At 36.6% G+C, this 26,055-nt stretch overlaps 1 protein-coding gene across 1 annotated transcript in view; it reads right to left on the minus strand.

Annotated features, from left to right (window-relative positions):
- Positions 1–431: 431 nt before the first annotated feature.
- The window catches only part of SIAH3 (siah E3 ubiquitin protein ligase family member 3), a 31,333-nt gene continuing 5,709 nt past the window's right edge, over positions 432–26,055 (minus strand). Inside the window, exon 2 of the mRNA XM_089501128.1 lies at positions 432–1,013. Within this exon, the coding sequence (XP_089357254.1) occupies positions 432–1,013 (582 nt within the window). The remainder of the gene's footprint in view (positions 1,014–26,055) is intronic.

Here is a 26,055-nt window from a genome sequence, read left to right on the forward strand (position 1 = left end):
TTTGGTTTCCAATATATGAATATTTTCCAGCAAATTGATATCCTCCTGAGAACAGCTATTAATCTGTGCAAATAAGGAAAACAACACACACCTTGGCTTAAAAACACAAGATACTCTTTCATTTAGGAACCAATAGACTAGTATTTTAACTACTATTTTCTTTAATAGCAATTTCCTTAAAAACATGTACTTTTTAACAATTGTAATATTTGTATTAAGGGTATAAACCAAATTACAAAGTATAACAGCAATAAAATGTATTTCTTGACAAGGCTGCCATAGCAACTAATTCTAAATAGTTTTTAAAGTGGCACAAGTGGCAGATATTTTACAGGATGCCCCAACCCCCCCCTCAGACACCAATTTGGGTTGAGAAAAAAACATAGTAAAACCCCATCAGTTTAATTTTATTAACATGTTAGAAAAAAATATTAAGTTTTTGATTCAATGGGACAAAGTTTGTTTGTGGTTATTGCAATTCCAATAGCCAGGTTTCCATTATCAGAAAAAAGCTGAGCCACTGGGGCATTCAGCACAAGACAATCTCCATCTGTAATGACAGAGTCAACGCAGTCCAACACAGAGCGTGGGGTGGATTCCCAAGTCAGTCTCCTTTGGTTTCTGTTTAACTCAAGTTTGTAATTAAAATTCTCTGCCTGTGCTGGTGTTCCAATCAGCATCATGGTAGCAAAAAATTGTGGGTAGCCGTGATATTTTTCTTGTTTTCTGAGAACCAGCAAAAAATAGTGGCCCAGACAGGAGTGTGCAATTATCCATTCCACCGGTGCTGGAAGGTTCATGTCTGTGGCAAGAAAGACAATCTCTGGTCCTTGAAGTATGTTAATTGTATGTGTTTGTGTCAGATGAGAAATAACAACCTCTAAGTGACCTTCCCATTTACAAGCATACAAAGGACAGGAACAAGAAGTCAGCTGTGGGTCATAGACTACTTCATGGTGTTCGCTGCTCGCTTTAGAGGATCCCCCAGAGGCACCACATCTGCGCGAACCATTCTGAAAGAGAAATAGAAAGATAGGCAATAACACTTTACGGAAATTAAATCCCTGAGCACTGAAGCAGATGAAAGATATTCAAAGATACAAATGTGATATGCAAATATAAATTGTGTTTCGAAATCATCTCTTGTAGACTCATGAAAGCTTTATTACAGTGGTCATATCAAAAAGATAACATCATCCAGAAATCAAGCCCTACCAGACCAAGTTATCATAAATAATGTAACATCTTTAGAAAAACAGATATCGTATTCAATATTCAAGTAAGAAATTGAAGTTACAAAAGTGAGAACTACAGATAGTATGAAATTTCTCTAGATTTCTATGATGTATAGGGCACCTGTTTTTGAAGGTTCAGATGTGTTTTTCAAATGCAAAAGGGATGCAGTTGTGAATGAAAGCATTTAGTACAAACTGTGTCAAATTGGGATAGCTCTGCTGAAATATTTTTGGGAAGAAATGTGGGATTATGACTGCAGTGACAATACACCATATCAAGTTCTACCTGAGAATGCAAAAATGCTTATTGACAAAGCTGGGCAAAACAAAAAAAAATGTAAATCTCTGCAAATGGAGAAACTCTTTCAGTTTCATTGCTCAGTTCCTCCTCAACACTGAAAATGTAACATGACATCCCAATCAGATCTTGGGCGCTTCCCCCGTCTGAACCAAGGCAGCTCCTCATTATGGAGCATTGAGATATGACATCATATCCTGCAACTCCATGCCTGAAAGGCGCAAAGTGCCATGTAATGCATCCCATGGACGCCCCCATGAACCTGTTAGTCTAGATGCAATTTTAGGAATTCTCCAGTTTAATCCCATTCTGCATTGGTCAAAGTACCATAGAATCAGATGAAAAAGTGAGGTTTCTTTCAATAGCCAGCCTACTTATTCATACTCAAGTTAACTGCTCTTTTGATTATAGGTGCTAATCAACTATACTATGGAAAATATTTTAGACACTAATTCATAATAAATATATCCCAATGAATGGCTAACTAGGTAGCTGGTGACAAAAGAGACTGTGTATGCATTTATAACATCAAAGCACAATGATGTTCTATACCATCACAAATTTATCTCCAGCATTTATACTTATCAAAGCTAATCAGGCAGCTGTTAAATACATAGTGTGTTGAATGTCCAAGAAGAATATTTTGCACTTTCTTCTATTGTTTTGGAAATGGGCTATGTATTAAATCTCCCATATAATTCAAAGAGGGGCCTCTGAAATAAGTCATTATATTGAACTGAACTGACTAACAGAACCTGTATCCCAGACTTTCTTCTAACAAACTTAAAACGTAAATCCTAATTTGGTTAGGGGTGCTTAGGATACATAGTCTCTTCTAATTACCTTTTACCATTCTACCATACAGTGTCCCCACATTCATAGTGTTTCTGAACTACATGGGGAGTAAATTTTATTTTACTTCATTAATCAGAATAGATAGATTCCAACAGTAAGGCAGAACAACATTAGCCAAGCATTCCCTAGACACAAAATTCTGCTAATATATAATTATATTTTTCCTGCTCACTGGGCATTGAAGATATGATTAATTTGACTTTCTTAGGTAAACAATGCATCGGCATCAACCCATCAGGGATGCTTTCATTTCTGAAATTTTAATAAAGTCACAAGATGAATGCCAATTCTCACATCTAATACACTTCCTGTAATTACTCACGCTAACTGAACTCTAAATGCAACACCAGCAATTAGACTAATTAAAAATAATGAACTTTTTTCTTTAATTCTACTGAACCTTTTAGTACAAGTCAAGGTACTTAAGTATGACACAATTATAAATGTTTAAAATGTAAATGTTTATTTCAATACATTAGTTGTTTGGGAAAAAAAGAAAATAAAAATATAAAAGCATTTCCCACTTATAATTAGTGAACCATTAAACCTGAAAATGACTTTAGCATAACTCATTAACCTTTAACAGGGAAGGTAATGTCAAATGATCATAAGGTAATTTGTTTTCCAGACTGTTGTTTATCATTGCTTTCTTAATTGTTAGATTGTGTATAAACCCTTGCTTTATCAAATTTGCACAGGCTTTCTACAAAAAGTATAATAATATTTATTAATGCAAGAATATTTTAGTATGAATGATAGAATAAACATAGTTGAGTATATACAATTTCATTCCTAGGGTTGTTCACAAATGTATATATATATATATAGATATAAGCCTGCCATGTACAACCCGTGTGTGATAGTGGAATCAAACCTGAACTTGAACCGTTTTCTCAAAAGTGCTAAATTTAGCTGTGTTGTATGGCTGCCGGGTCCCTCATGATCTATCGACAAATTAATAGCGGAACCTTATACTAGGTATGCCAGCAGTACTTGCTCTCCTTTGTGGTTCAGAGTATATTAACTGACTGTCGATTCATATGGTTATCCAGAGGGCCAGGGCAATAAGTATGTGATATTAGGCTTAGGTAGGTTTAGACTGGCTTTCCAATGAAGTACTAAATAAAAATACACAAATACTAAGGGAAGTTCAAGATCAAAAAACAGATGTACATGCTGAGAAACAGTGGTCATCTCCTACATGGAACACCAATACACACAACAATACCTCCCTTTGGGACCTTGTCCATGGACTCTCAAGGTCATGTTTAAAAACAAACCTCCCATATAAAAGACTTAGTAAAGCCCTGGGCCCTAGAGAGGCATCTAACCATACATCCCCTAGATCAAAGGTGAATGCCATGACCATTTGGCATATTAGGAGGTATCTGGTTCTTAATGTGGAGCATTCACCGTGGAAATCAATGGAATGATGCCGCTCCTCTGACTACCCTTGAATAACATATAGTAAGTTAGTTGCATAAACGTAAACTATACTATCTATCTAACAGGTGTACTACCATCCATCAGAAATTATGTGGCAAAATAAAGCACAGAAAATCTAGATCCTAGTACATTGAGTAACAAAATATTGTTGCCTATTCTCATTTTTGGTGAAATATCAACATCTACATCTAAAAAAAAACATTTCAACACCAGACAGGCACAGTAATTATTTTGAGGTCTACTCTATACACATGAAGTATTATCTCAAACTAAGTATTACAAACAAGAAAAAAATAGAAGCAATTTCTTGGCACTTCGCGGCTCGCTGAACATGCAGAACTTTATAATATGAAAGTTTTGTTTCTGCTACAGAATAATATGTCATATGTAGATACAGAAAAAAACAGTTGCAAAAAAGCATTTGACTGTCTCGCAAGTACTTTTTTATTGTTGATTAGTAACACTGAAAAGCTGTGGGAGTAAATTAGTCAAGTGGAAATAATATACATTTCCTTGGGTGTTGTTGTATGCAAACAATGCATACTACAATAGCTAAACAAATGAAAACATATTCATAAAGAATAGCACAAAAGTGAATAAAAAACATGCTTTGGTATGGTATATTAACTTACATTTTCTGATTGGACAGATACTTGTGTATGGAGTTCATGGAATAACATAGGAACTAAAAACTGCATGTCACTATAGAGCCGTCATTCACTGGAGAGGCTCCTCACACCGTAGGGCACCTAGGCCAAAACATCTTCTGTTCTTAGAAGCAATTATTGTTATTAATTGTAAATTATATTTAAAAAAGAAAAGCTCTGATACATAGAAATTTAGCAAAAATAAGCACATCTGTCTAATGATAGTTTGACCAATGGATGGCACAGTGTTAGCCAGTTGAAAAGCCAGGGGTTTATGTACTTTTGCAATAAAAAATATGATATCTTTAAATGACTAATTAAAAGGATTAAAATGCCATATGGGGGGCAGTTCTGGAGACCCCATCTTCAGAAGGCTGTTGACATATTGGAGAGAATTCAGCGAAGGGCTACAAAAATGGTAAATGGGATAAAAATGAAACTAAAGGCTAATGGATCTTAATATACATTTACATAGATAAAGGGATTTAACAAAGTGTAGGATGAAAGTTTATTTCCGAGGAGAAAACAACAGGCAATGGTCTAAAACTGGAGGGTCGGTAGTTTAGATGTAATGCAACGATTAAGGTCTGAGTCTTTACAGGAAAATATGGGCCATATGGTTCTTATCTGCCCTCAATGTCTATGTTTCTAAGCTTTAAACAAAACAATGTAACTGTGCATGATGAAGAGACCACAGTGTCCTGAATTTGGGGATTTCCAAGGAGAAAGATATCCTTACCATTCTAGCCCTGTCTTCAGCAATAACAGAATGAAAACATTGAGGTCTCATTGTAATAAAAATATAAAAAAAATACTTATGCCTGAGAGAATTCCATACAGTAGCTTAATATATTTTTATTATAATTTCACTATAAAATGATTTTATTAATCTGTGCTAACCTCTGAAATGTGCTATTTTGTAATCAAGCTGTGAAATGTATCATCTTTGCTGTATTTGCATATGGCCCCTTTCGCCTTAAGCTTTTTCACCAAAGTTAGGCCAAACAATGCCTAACTGTGCCCATAATCTATAAATCTCTGATCTGTATCTTCAGCCAGTACACTATTCCCCTATGTATGTTTCAACACAAAAACCAAAATCCTTTTTAATCTTTTGCTTTTATGTCTCACTATGTGTTCTGAAAATGCAAATGAGAAATATTAAAAAAAAACACAAACGAAAATCTCTTTGACACAGATGCACTAAAACATCTGAAATTAAGTTATCAAAACTAAGCTGCTGTGTTGAGTGATTTTCTGACTTCGGGATTCAATTAATCCTTTTAATTATGCTAAATACATCTGCTATATACAAACATTGTTTTTTTAAGTAATTGTTGAAACTGGAAGACATTTTTCTTTGCAATCACTGGCAATAGCATAATTGATGATCTCAGCGTGTAACCAAATATGAAATCATGTTCAACTTTATTAGTGTATCAACATTTGCATGTATGCTAATGGCAGCGAAAGATAAGTAATAAAATTACTGGTGTGGAAAAATAATGAAGCAGGTGGCACGAGTTTTATGTTTTCCTTATCACTGTACTTTTATAGAGAATGATGTTTATGTTCCTTACTTGACATTTTTATTCTGAATAACTCTAGATGAGGCATAAAACCCAATATGCATTTGAGACAAATCACAAACAAGTTAAAGGAAAGAAAATATTATTAAGACACAGTATATTTATCAACTAATAATATTATTTCAATAACATTATATAAAAAACCCAGGCTTAGTAGTAGTCTGGCTTGCAAGTGTACGGAATAAGTCAAGATTTAATGATTCAGGTTTCTACTAACATGAAATGATAATATTTTACAGGATATCTCTGGTAACTTATATAGCAAGCTAATGTGCATTTTACTGTTAATTCAGTTTTTTGTAGACGGCACCAGCTTCATGAGCAGGGAGCTAGAAGAAAGATGAATGCACAACCTATAGTCATGGCAAATGCACATAGCATTCTGAGACTGACACCATGTCCGTAGGGGAACAGTGAAAGGAAAATTTTGCTTTTTTTAGATCAAGCCTGATGGCATATGCAACATTACAAACAATAATAATAGAAAGAGGTGAATGGGATGTTTTTGTTTCATATGCCAATTAAATGGTGGGGAAATAAGACAAGATCTCATCGATTGTCTACCATTGGGATTTCTATTACAAGCACAGCAATAGCAAGTTATAATGGCATTAAGAACATAGCATGACTGATCCACCTGCCATTGTTTAACTTTTAGTGAAGGAGTCATTTCCAAGAGGGTGTCTGTCTCGCTAGGGCTAAAATAAGGTCTTATTGCCCTTGAGCTAACAAAAGGTCCTTTATAAGATTTAGTAAGCACAGACTTCTATTTTTTTTATTACTGTATAAATATGTCAGTTTTATGTATAACTGTTGTATACATTCTGGTGGAACCTGTTGATACATATATAATATATATCTGCAATATCCTCATAGATCCACACCTATGAACCTGCCCTGAAATTCAAACCTTATATCAACCCTTTGAGCAAAGCCAGCCTGGACTTTTCAAATGCTGAGTTTTAATTGGCATTTTATTTTTTTCTGAAGACAGCAGGAAACCAAATTATAGCTGCTACCCGAGAAGAGTACATACAAGAATAAACTAATAGCAGCCAATTGTCTGCTATAAACAGGAGCAATAACACTAATAATACCAAAAAGCCCCATAACATTTACATATATTTGAACTCTGAATTTGTTCTTTTGCGTAAGTTAAATTTAGAGGTGGGCTGACATATTCCAGTACATGTGCTGATTTGATGCTAATTTTGTTCAGCATTCATGAAAATATATTGTTTTTATTGGAGACACTTATGTATGTGTACAACCTAATTGCAAGTCTGTGATCCTCCAGCGCCAGAGGCTCATGGTTTAATTTCAGGTCACGCTTTGGGACCTCAATCCCTCTGTCCTTTTTTTCTCCCTTGACGTACCTCTTTTATTGTAGGTCAGGATGTTTCTGGGTATTTGTGTATCATTGTGTTCTACAATCCTAACAGTTCTTGTATATTAAGTTATGAAGATAAGTATTCTAAAAGCCTCACTCAGTTCCATGTTAAAAATCCCATAAAAAGTCGGGTGGTTTTCTTGTGCCACATAACTGATTAGTGGGTACATAATGTGTTATATTGTTTACAAGGAAGAGATATCAATTTGTAGCACAATTAAAGCATGTACTGAAATGCTTAGTATAAGCACAGTAGAGACAGTAGACGGATTTAGAGTGCGTGCTCTTGAAATTAATTCTTGGTATAATCCCTAGTACGTAAAGGGTTAATTTATTTGCTCCCTTAGCAGAAACATTTTAAAGCATGTGACAGACCTGTCAAAACATCAAATTTATAAAGACTTAGCAGGTCATTCGTATTAGAAATGCTTAATGGGGTATAAAAGAAATGTAGCGATTAGTACATGAGCAGTTTCTAAAATGAGACTGCATTAGGTTTAAATTCAACACTGTACGTTCCCAGAACACCTGGAGAGTTCCATATAGATTTGTGTCAAATTTCTCCCTCTCTAGGTATCTCTCTCTAATTTGTTTTTCTTGCAAATACATCTTGATGGTCCTGTTCCACCTATTCAATCCATTGACAGTTCTTACTAGAATGATATGCAAATAAACATCAGCAGATGAGTAATTCTATTATTTTCTGTGAAGGTCTAAGCAACATAAAAAACCCCAGGCATTTAAGAAACTGTTTCTTTCTCTTTGTTTTCCCATGTCAAAAAAACAGGTCCATCGCTCTACAGTCATTAGATCACACGTGCAATGTCCAGCCATCAGCTCTATATGGCCCACCAGACGCTACGTGAGTATGAAAACGTTTATTGTTCAGGAGGCAACCTGGGACACCAAAGTACCCACTTAAGTTCCCTCACTTATTGTTAAGGTACTGATCATTGCTCATAAGGAGAATGAGAGAACTTAATGCTGACTTTCTCACAGGCTGTCACTGATCTCAGCTTACATGAGGTGAAAGCTATGGGTTGATTACAGTATTTGTAAAACGTAAACAATGATAGAAGCTCCATTGTCAGGCCGGCCCTGCTCCCGGGTTAAACATCACTTCATAAAAGTGGCTTCTTAGGAGCATCACTGGCAAGCATACTGTATAATGGGACAATAACCCTTGCATCCACCCACACCAAGCCCTCCTTCATGCCTCTTGTAAAATTCTGACAGCAGATGCATGTGTTTCCTCTGTAAATAATAGAATTTTTAAAGCATGCTCCACAGGACACAAGGTTGATCACCAAGCCGTGTAAGTCACAGTAGACAAACTTGACCCGGTCTTTCACTAGATTGGCTTATGGAGACAATCTCCCCAAGGCTGCTCCGTTTATCCAACCATACACATTTTTACTGCATGGAATAAGGTAGCTTTATATTGCAAAATAACCGGAACTGAATTATCACAACATCAAAAATCGTGATAAAGTGAGGTTGTCATTTGATAACCTATTAGAATGCATAGCTTACACAGAAATTGATGCGTTTGAACATCTTGGTTAATTGCATTTATGTTCTTCTTCCCACAATTTCCCTTACTGCAATGTGATTTTACAATAATTACTTTCCAGGGAAATGTGTTGGTTGAATGCAAGATGGTACTTATGCTGCATATCGATACAATAACAAAGGTCTCCCATAAGGAATTAGGCTGGAAACAGGTTTGGATTGTCTCATTTTGCAGCTCATCAGTCATGATTTGACTGAGATGACTCAAGCATATTTTTCAATCGTTTTATATATTGGATAACCTCTTCTTGCAGAGCTGTGGCTTTTTCTGTAAGCAGATGGATTACTCTTGTGTACGGTTTTCACACAAGCAGTGAAGTGACCCACAGTAAAATTAAGTGGTGATGCAGAAAGAATAATACTCAGCCATGCCTGGAAGCTATACGTTTTCTCAGGAAAGTTATTCTGTTGATGTCCAAAGTCGTAGTGGTTGAAAGCGGCGGCTATTAAATACACCTGGCAGACCAAAAATGGGCAGTATCTAACTTCTAAACAAGCTGTCACATTCAGAGGAGACGTTCACCAATATGTACATGTATAGAAATGTTCCAGTCTAAAAGGACAAGGAAGGCAGATGCTGTATGAAGAAGAGTGCTATAAACCAGTGGTTCTCAACTCATGGGTCGCGACCCAAAAGTGGGTCGCAACCCTGTCTCCAGTGGGTCGCGGAGGGTCAGGGCCGGACTGGAGGCATACCGGGAAAATGTCACTTTCCTGGGGCTGTCTTACACATTCTTGTGGCAATCCACGAGCAGCAGGCTGTCAGGACTGCAGCCGCAACAATCAGGGCCATTAGGCAGCCTCCGGTCCGGCATGTACTTTAGTATTACTCCCCGACCGCAAAGCAGGTTGCTTGATTGGTTTGCGGTCGCTGTCTGTTCCTAGTGGGAGGTGAATAAAGTTTTTCTCTGATTGCTCCTCCCCTCTTCCTGCTGCAGCCCACGGGCAGCCTTTCCACTCCCTCATCTTTTCTGAGGTTATTTTTGGGTCGCGACTTAATGACCAAAGACACATGTGGGTCCTGAGAATACATGGGTTGAGAACCACTGCTATAAACGATAGACAGCAAATAAGACTACACCATTAGAATACAGATATATGGTGTAATATTTTCATGGCAAACTAAGGCAAAGTGGTAAAACATCAGCAGGAATATTCATTGGCTATAACTCAAATTTAACTCTTACCCCAGAATTCACCCTGAAAAATATAGCCTATAATGTCCATAATGATTGTTTGCAAAATCTTAGTAACCAAAAAACTGAGCATAAATTGTATTCCTAAAATAAGATTACCTAATGTATTTTAACTTAGTCTGTCAATTCTAGCTTTCCCACGCAGTTTTAATATATGTATTGTAAGATTGCTGGCGCTATATAAAGAAAAGATTATAATAATAATCTCTTGACTGGTACAATTATCCAACTTTTTCGTGTGCTACTTTGGCAAAAAAATACCTTTTTTAAATAAATAGATGCATTTACAACAATGTTTCTGTTTTTGCACTTTTTGACCATAGTGGCAGAGTTTAATACCTAGTAATATAAAGTCCTGGGGACATTTACATTTGCTGTGAAGACTTGGGCAGCTCTGTGAAGGAACTGTAATGGAGGATCCTGAAGGTTGCTCCCCATCAACCTAGTTCGCTTGCTATGTCCATCATAAGGAGGTACAGAAATTATTTAGGCGCAGCACCAATACTATTCAGCTGAGAATTATATATCCATATGGAATATTCTGGGAATAAAAAAATGACGGTGGTTTCCAGATAATTTAGGGCAGTCAGCGCAAAAAATAGCAACCCTGACACTCAAGCAGACCCTGTAACCTGCTCTCCAATTAACAGCAATGTACCCTAACAAAACTATTTTGTGCATACAGTAGATATCTACTGGATGATATTGGTAAGTATGTAATATTATGAATAAAAGGAGGTCAGGTGCTAAAGATTCACCCTGTAACCGAAATCTTCTGTAGAACGTGGAAAATATATGAGGTTGTGAGCTTTAACACATCCATACTAAAAATGAATATCCTTTTAATGTCAGTTTCACTGTAAATTACATTTGCCTGTGTCTGAAGCAAAGCAATATGGTATTTTACAACCCACAAAGGAAAATGTACTTCATGTGAGGATATAAATTGCAGACATTGTAACCTTTCCCTTCTCTATTGTCACACCTGGCATCACAAATTTACCTGTTACATTCCACATTCCCCTGGCTGCTCAATAGCTCTTACATTTCTCTTAGTGTTTTATTAATACATTCTCAATTTTTGTTAAACTTTCCACTGTTCATTTTGTTTCATTTTGATTTTTGGAATATTCTATGGCATTCCTTAACACAATTTGTTAGGTGAAATGTCTCATCTCAATTCATGTACAACTCACTTTTTAGTAAACAGAGTAGAGTACGACCGTCAAACTATAAAAGAATACCGTAATAATGTTACAGCATCAATGGAATAATGTTGGAGCCATGTTCTCAGAGCTGACTATACAGCCAAAGCCATACTTTGGTGGTCGCAGATCCATAGCATGTTCCCTTATACATACATACGCATGAAGACAACCTTGGCCTCACACATCAAATGCATCCAGTTCTGCTAATACTTTCTGTTATATTTCATGCTGACAAATAGTCAGCATGACATGTAACAGTAATTGCCAACAAAAAGCTGCTTGCCCCAAAAATTAAGGGCCATACTATTTTCCAGAAGATACAGTAACAAAATCTATGGATTCCTGGTAAAAAAAAAAAAATGGTTTGCTGGGTAGGGGGTGTTGGTCAATATATGTATCTATTATATATTTTATAGGATGGAATACTGAAGCATGAATATTTTAATTGAATACAATATTATATATATATAATGGACGGTAGAATCCTGGAATAGGCTTCTAGTTGAAATGGATTTGGACATCTTGTATGCAGTAAAAATAAGGATGTTTGTTTTGGCAAGACATCTTTGGCCAATAATACCTACATTCAGAGCCGGCCTTAAGTGTTCTGGTGCCCTGTGCGGACTACTCCTCTGGTGCCCCCCCATCCCCTTCTCACTGCCCCCCCCCACTCTGCCCCTTCTCACTGCCTTCCCCCCTGCCCCTTCTCACTGCCTCCCCCCCTGCCCCTTCTTACTATCTACCCCCTCTCCCTATCCTTACTTACCTTGTTGCCGGAGTCCTGCAGTGGAAGTGGGAGGCTTCCGAATAATGCCGGCGCTCAGCATGAAACATTGGCACCGCGGCGGAGTCACGGAGAGTGAGGGGCACTGAGCGGTCGCTGAAAACTTCATGAGCGACTGCTCAGCGCCCCTGCCCGGGACTTAAATAAAAAAATCGGGTTTTTTGTTTGTTTTAACCTTATTTAACATCCTCCATGTTAAATAAAGTTAAAAAACTTTATTTAACATGGAGGATGTTAAATAAAGATAAAAACAACAAACTAACAAAAAAAACGATGTTTTAATTTAAGCCGCACAGGTCGCACACCCTTAAGGCCGGCCCTGCCTACATTCACTGGTTTCTTTGGTATGATGTGCACATAAAAATAAAATTATTTAGCACTAATGCAAAATGGTATCCTATTCAGAAATGCTAGACATTCTAATGATAAAAACTGTGATGTGACTAATGAAAAAGAAAAATGTCCTATGATATTCTTTAAAAAATGTAAAGCAATGATTTTCATTTGGATTTTTTTAAGAATATTTGCCATAAACATCCCACTTACAGTTAAACTCACCAGGCAGCATTTTTACCATGAGTTTTTAACAAGCACGGGACATATTTAGCTAATTCCCGACCATGACAATCGTTATTTTTTTTATATGATTATTTTATTAATAATGTTTTATAATTCTTTTCAGCATGCTGTGTGCTATCTGCAAACGCTCATTGTGTAAGGAATGACTGCATTTGTGTCACACGGCACACATAAAAGAATAATTTAAGGCATATTTTATTATCATGATTATGTTCAGGGTTATGGAAGAAGGACAAGCTTTTTGCGGAAAGGATTTTATTATGTGGACAATTGATTTTGTTCTAACCTAAACATAAATATCAATAGAACTGAACTAATGTCTAAGCCCAAAAGCAAACAGTGATTTATGAGAACAATCTGTTTTAGTTATAGTGAATTAATCTTAAATATACTGAGCGAGTACTAGTACTTTAATATATGTCAAGAGTCGTATAGGACACGGAGTTCTTCAATCACAGTCCTTAAGGGGCAGCAATAACTATTTTGTAAAGTGACAGTTTTTAATATACAAATGAAATATAGCATACGTTGGCACTGGTTGCTACTTTACGTGATGATTTCCCTTTAACATACTTTCTGGATAGTTCAACCCCTGCAGCCCTTAAAAAGTGATAATAGTTTTTCTTTGCATTGAACTTTCCAATGGTTTCAAGATTGGATTTCCAATGAAAACTTAAAAAGGCGAATGCTGAAATACCTTTCATTTAGCTATTATTTATCTTATGCTACAGCGTCACGAGTGGCCAGAAAAGTCAGTACTCTATGAACACATAGGTAGTGATGCATAAAGGTGCATAAAGGTGCCTTAAACTGCACCTGCAGCAAAATGATGAAAATGATGTATAAACAGTATTAGCTGCTTTTATAGCTACTTCTTTCAGTCTTGTTCTGTTATGTCCCTCACTGTTAAATTACTGTGATCTTTTTATGGAGATTTTTGGGAAGAACAATTACAATTATTACATGTAACACAAAGATTACAATGTTCATGGAGCTCTAGAGAATACATGTGCCATTAATATCCCTGGATATAGGTAAAATCTATTTATTCTAATCACGTTACTTACATTTTTTTTACCATAAATCCTGCAAATACAACATTGACACAACAATGATTTATTTATGCTTTTGTTTGACTTCTTAGCTAAATCTTGTTTAAAATCAAATTGTAGCCATATAGGATTGAAGTGGAAGTCATTATAATGCCCCCTTTGCCTTTAATATAAAGTACTCTGAAACAGTAAACCCTAAAAGGTTTTATTAGGTTAGCAATGGGCTAATTATCTTTTCTGATATTCTGTAACCATTCCAGAAAGCAAAATGAAGGTCACTTAAAAAGAATCATTTATTTTCCAAATAATGTTACAATCACATTTATGAGCCGTTATGCTCGTAGACAAATTCAATAAAATAATGGACGTAGAATGGAAAGATGGAACAGTAAGTCACACACTGCAATTTCATTCTACGGAATGAACAGGTATATCTAGATAAGAGATGCCCCCTCTTCCATCCGGCCTGCTAGGCAAAAATATATATTTGTATTGTCTCAACATTCATAGATTCTTTTGCCCTCCATTTAATAAGAGAACTGCACAAAACATGTGACTTTACAAATATTGTTATTGACCTTTATTAAGTATTATTTCTAAATAAACTAGTTATGAAAATAGAAAAAAATATTTTTTTTCCCAGATAATTTGGCATATTCTATCCACACTTATATTTATAAAAAAACCCAACATAATAATAGCCTCTCAGTATTTGAGATGTAGGTTGATAATTTTTCTTAATGTTGCATTCTTGGCCGGGTGAGACCACTGGTTTCCCCGCTCCAAGAGTTAAAAGTCCGTACAAACAACCAATAAAGTCGCTTGTACGGACCTTTAACTCTTGGAGCAGGGAGACCATGGTTTATGCTGTTAGCAAAATGATTTATTTAAGCAATTTTCATTTCTGAACTAATCACATTAAAAGGTACTATTTCATCTACAGTATTAGAATAGAATAAAATGGCAGATTTGCTGAGGTTAATTTGCTTAACATAATAGAAAATTAAATTAATGTTTTGCATCGGTGAAACAGCACCTCTGTGTTTTAAAGACAATAAACTAGACTAAACATTTAAGTATGCTTTGATCCAGTATAGACTACTTCCATATTTATCAAAATTGGGCAAATTATGTGATTGCGTGCTAAGCCCACATTCCTCTGGTTTGATAAATTCAAATGTAGCACTTTGGTCGCAAAATTGGACAGATGATGATTTCGGATGAGGACCGGACTTTCACAGCACAACTTCTAGGTATAAACCAAAAGCAAATAACACCACCAAGAAACAACATAATAGAAAGAGAATTTTTAACACGTACCCTGTTCTGATAAAGAAAACACAATTGTTGCCTTCACTGGTATAAGTAATATGATAGGAATGTATTATACTACGGAAAGTGCTGACACCCATTGACCCATTGGCTCCTCATCAGTCTGGTTGCAGCTTGCTGCCAGGGATTAATGGGGAGGAGGTTTAATTGCACCTCCCCCAACACATTAATAAGGTTTTGGTAGCAGTATAAACTGCATGTAGGAGGTGAGAGTAGGATCTCACCCTATTGAGAGTGTGCCTTGACATGGCGGGTGAGCGTAATTATTCTTTGGCCAATTCATATAACCAAAACCTCTCATTTATATTATGTTTATATATTTGTTGCCAACTTTATTAGGGTGAGAAGCGCAGGCAGTTTTTGTTTTTTGTATACATTGTACAGCCAATACACTGTTTCTTGCAACATGCTTACACCTGTTTGGTAGGCCTCGTATTACACATTTGTATTATTTGAGCCTGAGACTAGCTTAGCGCACCGACATTTTTTCTTCACCCGTTGACTTAATACTGGTTTTGGTTCAACGATCAGTGAAATGCCGTAAACGTTTGGTTTCCGATAGCTAACATTGACCCTTTTGGAATAGATAGCACATGACAGTTCTTCTAATTTAAAACCGGTATAACACACACAGTTCATCTTCTGAATACACAGCATGCTGTAAATCTATACTTTACACAAAGAGCCTACATGTGCATTAGGAACTGCAGTTGTAATATTGATGTTTCTCTAGTGATTTAGAGCTGAAACTGCAGTGTTGAAAATCACCGGATGACAGTTTCTTTTCTTATGCGCTTTACGCATTAATCACCCAAGCTTTTATTTACCTTGTTTAAAATAAGGCAACTATGAATTATACACATTGAGCTTCAGAGAGGCCATCTATCAGCTGTATGATTCATGTAATACAATCCCTGCCACTGTTTCTTTTATTCAACAAAAGTCATAGTGATTAACAAACAATTCATACGGCATGCATTTTATACAAAGGCAAACTGTGGAGTGAAGTTTACCGTTTTTTGTTTTTTTTTCGTCAATGTCTACTTTTTTTGTGGGTTTTCTAATATATGTATCATATTTTGGCTTTCAATTGCCTGGAAATGGCTAGGAACTAAATATGTATAAAACCATTACTTATTTATGTGCGGTTATATTATGGAAAAAATCAAAGCAAGGTGATAATTTTGCACAAGTACAACCCAGTGATTTGATTAAAAAAACTTACGTAAATGTACACCCAGAAGCCTAGGCCACCCCAGCACCATAGTGCCCTACATTACACCTCTGGTGCAGAACACAATCTGATTACTGTGTATTAGATTGGCATGACTTTCGACCCTATAGTGTTTCTCTGTCCAAATTGTGCTTTATCTTTAATAAAACATAACATGTAAAATGCAGGTCTCATCTGTGTAATTAGTCTAACATTGTATAGCTGAAGTAATGAAAGGAAAAAAAATAAAAAACCCTGTAACCTCCGATCAATGTGTGTAGCTTAAAAACATACATTTCTAGATGTTGCTCTATACGTGTGGGAGCACATGAATGTATATTGTGTACTGTAATGGATGTTTATCAGCATTTCCCAGCTGCTGTCCATGGTACTGAGAATTGTAGCAATATGCAATACATTTTTCTTTACAGTAAGGGCAATAATGGTATGGAATGGAAAGGGCTATAAATAGATTAAATATTTCAGAGCTTCTTGATCCAAGGAGAAATCCAATTGCCTTAGGAACATTAGGTAGAAGGGTTGAACTTGATGGACTTAGGTCTTTTTTCAACCTTATGTACTATGTTACTATGAAACTATGTAACCTTCCAGGACCAGATTTCTCACTGGGCAGACTAGGCACATGCTTAAAATGCCACAAGGGGTCTGTGGCTAAATGGTAGGCCAACCCACTCTGCCCACTTTACCCACTCATGTGTCATAGTTGTATGCCTATGCCACCCCTACAAAACTGTGGGTTTTTTTTTACCATGTTGGGCATCTGAACTTTGTATGTCTTTCCTATGTGTGTGCTTGCCGTCTTCTGGTAAATGTTACAAGCAATTAAATAAATATTGTTTCCTGTAAAAGCAGCTGTCTATGTCTGCAAAAGTTTTTTTTAAATCCCCAAGTGATCATAGCTATGATTTCATTGCAAGTTTTATACACCTTCGTTGAGCATTGTTGCAATAACTTCCCTAGAGTAATATATATGCAGATAAGTCGCCTTAGGCTTTCTTTTGAGAACTGCCACATTGCTACACTATTCAGGGTCTGTTGTTTCTTGTAAGTTTTCATGTCAGTGTAAACCTAGAACTGATTTTATTTTGTATCAAGAGGCAAAATTTATGCGATTTAATAAAAAAAGAGTAAGCATTTAAAAATGACATAGAACGGTTTGAAGAGATTGCATAGAAATAGGTACAGAATATGTGTCTGTGTAAGAGATAACTTTTAGTAGTATGTTTTTGGGGTTTTTTTAAACACAGCTTTGTGTGACCAATTGGACCAATTAATTTTAACAAAATGTGTCACTAAAGTGCAATACTATAAAATCCAATTGATTTAGCATATATATATACTGTATATCACAGACAGTAATAAGTAAGGATTTCCCAAAACAAGGAGGGACCCCAAACAAATAAAAAGGAAGCAGAGAGCTCAGTATTTTTGTTTGCATTTCTTTGCTTTTTTACTCTGACCAAAAACGGGAAAAAAAAAAATATAACAGTGTACAGTAACACAGAGCAATAAAGAACTGTAACAAAATATTAAACATAATTATATTTCTTGCTAACAAGAAAAACATTATCACTACATCATTACTGCTGTAAAAAGCAAACGTAGCGTTTATTCAGGACCGGACTGGGAATAAAAACCAGCCCTGGAAATAATTGAATAGCAGCCACATTTTTCATGGTGCTGTTATTGTAAAGTTCTGGCCCCAATATTTTTTGTTGTACAGAAAAGGGACAAACTATGCATTTTTAAAATATATTTGAAGAACACATTAGTCATAAATAAGGTATATATGAAAACACATAATTACTAATATCACTGTGGCCCATGACATCATGTAATGGGCTGAGCACCGGTACAGTCCACAAAAAGTTGAAAAACTATTTTGAGTTCTTTAAAACACAGAAATTGTGTTCACAGTAGAAAATAACCAGCACAAATAAACCTGTCGCTTTCTTAATACAAAAAATTAGCTAAGTATAAGAAGGAGGTTGGGGGAGTGTGTGAGCTGCATGGATGATCAGAGAGAGTGAGGGTATGTATGTAAGTATGTATGTGTAACTGTACAGTATTAGAGTTGGTGTGTGTATATATATATGTATGTGTAAGTGTATGGTGTTAGAGTGGCTGCGTATGTATGTATATGTGTAAGGTGTTAAGTGGCTGTGTGTGTATCTGTATGTGTAGAGCTGCCACTGACCTTCATCATATCCACCTACATCATCCCATCCCCCACCACAATCATTAACCCCCAACCTTCATAATCATAATTTCATTCAACTATAATTTCCATTCTCTACCATTATCACCTCATATGGCACACATATAGAAACACAATCTTGCACAGACACACACATGCATAGTGATGCTACGCACACACACACCAACACACACTTACACACACATGCTAACACACACTTACAAATACACACTCCCTCACGCAAAAACACCTATGCTAACACACTTACACATACACATCCATGCTAACATACAAACTCGCACATGTACACATATACACTCATGCCAACACACACTTATGCATACACACTGCATCTAAAACACACACTTAGACATACTCATACTAACACACTCTTACACATATACATTCACTCTAACATACACACATACTCACTCACCTAACCTTCCCAGATGCTTCTTTCAGCTGCTCCCTTCAGTTGCAGCCATGGTTTCACCACGGGGTCATGTAACATCATGTCACATGAACCTGCCACAAGTTGGGAAGGTGGACCGGCCCTTTTTAAGAGCAAGTATCGGAATTAGGTTATAATACATACTTTGCACCATTTCAAGTGACCATAGAGGGATTCTTTTATTTAAAAGAGCATGGTTAGGGGCAGAGTATTATTCAGTAAGACATTTAGGAGGCAGTCTCGCTGAGCTTTCCATTTAGTTGTATTAAATAGACACTCCATTTATCTTAGTAACTTAGTAACTGTAATGCTTATGAATACCTGAATGGCCCCTTTAAGTTTTCATGGTGTCTGTTTTGCAAATGCATGGGGGGATTCTGCAGAACCCCCCTCACGTGATAAATGGCTTTGTTCAACATTCTGTGAAAATTAATCACCTAACATTCATTTCCATTGCTAAAAAAAATGTAATGCTAAATCTTATCCGACAGAGCTTGAAAATACCAGATTCACTAAAGTGTTTTCAGCTCCATATTTTTCAATTACAATTTCAGGGATATAATGTTACTGATTCACTTACCAAAAGGACAGAATTGCAGTAATATGGTAATAGGCATTTCAATGCCATGGGACTGATCTTAAGACAATTCTTTTGCTTAAAGGACAGTACAATTTTTATAATTAGGTTAACTGCCCTGCCTCTGAGTATATACTTCAAAATAATTTAAGGCTTCTACTTGAACGCAGTCAAGTTTCTAAAAAAAGCATCTTCTTTATCCAATTTCCATTTTTCTCACAGCTAATACAATGTATAGCCCTGACTATTTAGAAGACAGGGCGGCGTGTGGTTGTGGGGATAAGGGGTCAGATAAAGGTCAGGGTTATAGTAATAGGTTAGGTAGGTTATATAATAAAAAAAAAAAAAGGTTTTAGAAGCATCTGGTTGCGCTCGCGCTGTTTAGTTAGCCGCCTTTTTCCTTTGGGTGCGCACGAGGACGCCGCGCGCCGCTTAGTTACGCCCCCCTTTTTGCGCGCCTTGCGCTCGCGGCTGCCTCGCGCTGCGCTTAGGGCGAGAAGTTGCCCTATAAATAGAGCCGTTTTGAGGTACACCTCACTTACCTGCGGCGAACCGCTAGCTGTCTGCACTGACCTCTTGTAGCGTCTGGTGAGCAACAGCATAGCGGGAGAGCCAAGGGAGGAAGATGGAGGAGCTGCTTTTGAAGCGCCCACCCATTTATTAATATTTATGTATGTATATTTAACTTTTTGTCGTGTCTTTTATTGAGTTAAGGTTGCCCCTTTATAAAAAAAAAAAAAAAAGAACTAAATAAGGGGTGAACCGGTGGTGCATTTGGCTGTCCTGGCTTTAGGGCAGATGGTCTTTAAATGGTTAAATTATAATTGCACTCTGGGGCTTGGGCCAGGAGTGTTGTTTTATGGTTACAAAGTGTCAAGGTTATGTGTTGATTACACTGTAAGCTAAATAAAAGACCACGGCCTGTTTATCCAAGTTGAAGTTGTTGGTGTCTTTATTTATTATTATTATTATTGTTTATTATTATTATAGTGTATAAAAGTTTGTTTTAATGTTTGGTCTATATCCCTTACAATCACATGCTACAGTCTAAAAATGCCACAGCAAATAACTTGTTTTTCTAAACGGTATGTTAAAATTCAGAATATAATTGTTTCAGATTAGATGACATATCAGAATATTAGAATCATAACTGCCAGTTGTGTTTGTTCTATTTTTAAGGCTACGTTTAAATCACCTAAATTTAGGTGAACTATAGGATGGGTAAAAATATAAGACATATAATTCTACATTTCCAAATTCAACATGTTCCTTTTCTATAGATGTCCTAGGTGAAGTCCTCTTAAGAAGTAAAGTGAGAGTAGCCCAGTCTAGGGGCTTGTACTTTACTCATTAAATGCCTGGACTTTTCTCTGCCAGTTTTGGCAATCTGATGGTCCAGTCTGGATCCAATTCTGTTCAACATCACCCTGGTACACCCCTAAATCACCATGAACTGGTTTCACCTGAGCTACATCATATGTTCAATGTAGCGCGATTGCAAACCAGTCCCCCTGATCAATAAAACCTTACAGGATCATCCTCCTCTAGCAAACCATTACATGACCCCAGCTCTCTATATGTGCATTGTATGGATATTTTCTAGGCATAAAACATTCATATGTGTAATTTACTTTAGTTTCAATGTTCAATTATTGTTAGACTATTGTTGAATATTGTTACATAGTGTATGACTTTGAAGCACCCGGTAATTTTAGATAGCAGGGAACATTGTCATGACAATAAAATTAGGAAGCAGGAACCACTTCAGGCACCATTTAATAATTCAGTGAGAAAAGTCAAATGAAATACTCACATTTTTAATAAAAGTAGGTCACACCACAATTGGACAAAACAAATTAGCAATATGACTTGGCATGATAAGAGTGTGATTGCTGTTAGCAATCACACTCCTATCATACCCAGGCAGCAAGTACATGCTGGTACAGGGTGCCTGTAAGTGATGTGCAGACCCCATACTGCTGGCAGCATCAATACACAAGGGGGGCAGCTAGCTAGGTTTCAGCATGTACTGGCTGACTTGGCATGATAGGAGTGTGATTGCTAACAGCAATCACAGTCCCATCATGCCTAGGTTCCAGCACTTGCACTTACACATCCAACCAGTAAATGCTGTAACCTAGGCATGATGGGACTGTGATTGCTGTTAGCAATCACACTCCTATCATGCCAAGTCAGCCAGTACATGCTGGTACAGGGTGGCTGTAAGTGATGTGCAGACCCCATACTGCTGGCAGCATCAATACACAAGGGGGGCAGCTAGCTATGTTTCAGCATGTACTGGCTGACTTGGCATGATAGGAGTGTGATTGCTAACATCAATCACAGTCCCATCATGCCTAGGTTCCAGCACTTACACATCCATGCTATCACACACACTCATTCATTCATATACTCATTCATTCACAGATTCATTCCCTCAATCACGCATACTCATTGAAACACCCTCCCCACCCCCTTACCTGCACTGCAGCTCCTCGATGCCGCTCACAGGCTTCAGCAGAGGGCGCGGCCTCCCTCTGTGTTCTCTGGTAATGCACAGAGGATGTGATGTAATGTGACGTGAACTCTGCTGGGTTCCGGTTCCTCTGTGCAGTACAGAAGACCCTCCCACAGGTAAGTAGCAGGGCTTGAGGTACGGACCGCGTAAGATCGGTTGCCCTGGCTGCCGATCTTACGCGGGCCGGATTTGAGTACATATTAAGAAAAATACATTGGTAATAACTAACTAATGTAAATGGGTGACACTTGGACTGCTGTATAAAGATGTGATTTATATCAGTAGTACAGGCAGTGTCGTACTAAAACACGTAAGCTTGAACCCATGAATACGATATGAGATTTATTGAACAGGTTGAATGGCGTTTCCAGTTCTCCATAACCCATTGGGTGCAGAAATGAAGAGTAACAGAGTCCAATTTATGTTGCTTGCAAATACCTTATCGGTCCCTCAGACACTCAAAGGGTTTGATGACATGATGTAAAGTAATATGCATTAATATTCATTACATGTATGTAATCAATTTATCATGATATCTGCAGTAACAGACATGATATATAACATTGCTTCAGGGTTAAGTGCACTCATCTTTTCTGAAGCAATCTACGACATCCCACAATACACAGCTATTTTATTGTAATATAATTAAATGTTCTTAGTAATACAGTAGTAATGAATTGGGAAAAGGGAGGGAAAAAAAGACGAAATCTTATTAAACTACTGAATTGACGTTTATGAACATATTTAATAACCAACATTAATTTGTGATTAACAATATACATCACAGGTTAATTTACTGTGTATTATGCTGCAGTTTATTATGCCTCATTAATAAGTGAGACCGACTGAGCTGGCTTCATATAAACTAATGCTGTATGTTAGTTCATTCCTCCTTCACTATTGTGCTAGGTGCCCGACAGGTTAAATCATGTATTATTACATGTGTATTGGTGTGGGAAAACCTTCCCCATGAAGACTTTGTTGCATTTACTGTAGTATGTATGATTATGGCCTTCTTTATACCACACGTTAACACAAGGAGGAAATATACAACAAAGAATACTATCTATAAAGTTCTTTCTAGTTGGAAAATGCAATTTTTCCTGTTTCCTAGTAACAAACTCTTCCAAACCTGTAAACCAGATATAATTTATGTATCTACCACGTATTCCGACAATAACCAGTTTCCTACCAAATTCTTCAAAATACATAATTGTCAGACATGACGTATCTTGGTTAAGCGCTCCTTGGCCCTCTTAGAAGAACCCTGTGGGGGTAGTCCATATGTCATATGTTTAATATACTAAACTTTAAAATAAAAATGTGCTTTTATTTCACAAAGGTTTTCTGTGAAATGGGTGACAATTTATCTTTTAAGTGGAACTCTACCAACAGAAATTTTTATCTGCTCGTTATAAAATTCCATACTTACACATAAGAAGTCTACAATTATTTTTTGTATGCTTTAAAACATACTTGGGTGAAGTACCAATTTGTTTTTCTTAATGTATCTTATTTAGTGTAATTTTCATATGAGTACATAACAAAGATGGCATATTCTTAAAGTTATTTAGGGGAAATTATTGTGAATATTGCTTCATTTCTATTTCTGTATACATATATTTCTTATCGTTATTCCTTTTTCTTTTTATGCCATAAAGTCTTAAATTATGAACACAGAGTGCCTTTGGGATTTCTCAGATAGAGAACTACAGTATTGCTTTAAAGTACGATAACAAAAGTATCTCCTATTAGTAAGCATAACAAGATTTAAGACTGGAAAAGGCATCTTAAAGCATTAACCGATTCCTCACTTCTCTGATGATACCAGACATTTTATTTTTTAAGAGAAGAACATGATTACATGATAATCTTGCAGCCATAAAACGTGACAGCAGGTAATACATTTGGCCCATCTGGTCTAACCATATCTTCCTGCTGCAAAAACCACAAACCTTTCCTGATTCACAACCTTATAGTCAGAATAGCCTTATATCTATCCCACGCATGTTTAAATTCTCTCACTGCGTGAACCTTTGTCAAACATGAAACTCTCTTTAACGCACCTCTCTTTAAACTTAATCTCTCTCTACTCTCCTATGTTGAGGAAAGTTAAACATACACTATATGGACAAATGTACTGGGACACCTGACCATTACTCTCCCTTCAGCATACCAAGTCATTTGGACTTTGTGGAACAGTTTGAGGAAGGCCCTTTTCTATTTCAGCATGACTGTGCCCCAGTGCACAAAGCAAGGTCCATAAAGACATGGTTGGATGAGTTTGGTGTGGAAGAGCATGACTGGCTCACACAGAGCCCCAACCTCAACCCCATCGAACACCTTTGGATTGAACTGGAATGGAGATTGTGAGCCAGGCCTTCTCAGCCAACATCATTGACCTCACAAATACTCTACTTGGTGAATGGGCAAAAATTCCCATATAAACACTCCAAAATCCACTCAGAAGAGGGGAAGCTGTTATAGCTGCAAAAGGGGGAAAAAACGACATATTAATGTCTATGTATTTAGATTGCAATGTCATAAAAGCCCCTGTGTAACGGTCAGCTCTCCTAATACTTTTCAGAAAACCCCATGGTTTAGTGAGCAACTAAAACAAATAAACCTCATCCAAACAAAGAGGCGCACACCTCAGTGACGTTTAAGTGCCTATGTTCCACTAGTAAAACATTTATTGCACTCTCTAGGTTGCTAAGCAATTAAGCTGTACCAGATGTGCCATTTTATTATTTCCTTTGACAGTTTAATCCCGTAAGACATTTTTAATAGAGCCATTTTTGGGGGTTCAATGGCAAAAAACACCAAACGGGCACGCATTCATTGTATAACTATGAATGAGGCCAAACTTAACGCAAACAAAAAATTATCTTTAGGATGAGTTTGAGCAGTGCTGTGAAAGTTAGAAAAATGTTTTGTTCTATTGCAAATTGGCTGAATAGCACCTTTAGGTGGCATTTTTTGCATTCATCACATCTTACCCAATAACACCATGTAGACCTCTTTGCTATTAAAATATCTAATCATGTTTTGACCTTTTTTTAATTTTACTAGGACATATATGAGGATTGTGGAGGATATCTATTAGTACAATTAGCAACAGCATAGTATACTATAGTGATCATTTGTATTGTGTTCCTTAACTTGTGCATAATTATATCAATTATTTGAATTAAAAGATTGTCCTTCTCTAACCTTTTCTGTGCACGTGGCTGCTGGCTACTATTAAAACACATACATATTATTTAAATATGTTACATTTTAATATTTTCCAGTAAAAATGGACCAATGAGCTTCTGAGCACTACAACTGATGACGAGGGCCGTCGGTGCATTAGAACAGCAAAACAAGGTTAGCTTACTTGTGCACGTTCGTAGTTCTTACTTAGATTTTATTTCATTAGCACAATTATAGAATTTAACCTTTCTTATTGTGCCTTCCCTACGTTACACTGTGTAGTGTCACCTAGTACATTTTTTTTAAAACCAACGATGGCAAATGTTTTTGTGCGTGAGTGCCCAATTTTCGGCATGAAACCAAGTTGTAGACCTCAAAGTATAGAAACTGCATGCTTGTGCCCATAAAACACACACAAGCATATACTCACACTCACTTACATGCAAACACATATACACACACATACTCAAGCACACACACATACATACATACATACATACATGCATACACATACTTACATACATCACACAGCTTAGCAGATACCGTTTATTTTGGCAAGACATATATGTGTGATTTTGTTGAATTTTAATATATGTGTGATTTGAAGAATAATCTGCGTTAGGTTTAACACTTCTTTTCTCATGTCTTAAGAAAGAAAAGGATAGTGGGTTCCATCTGAAAAGCTACTGGATACCTTGCA

Source organism: Sceloporus occidentalis, unplaced genomic scaffold (genome assembly GCF_023333645.1).
Source record: "Sceloporus occidentalis isolate IW3139 unplaced genomic scaffold, rSceOcc1.0.p SCAF_164, whole genome shotgun sequence".
NCBI classification, from domain to species: Eukaryota; Metazoa; Chordata; class Lepidosauria; order Squamata; family Phrynosomatidae; genus Sceloporus; species Sceloporus occidentalis.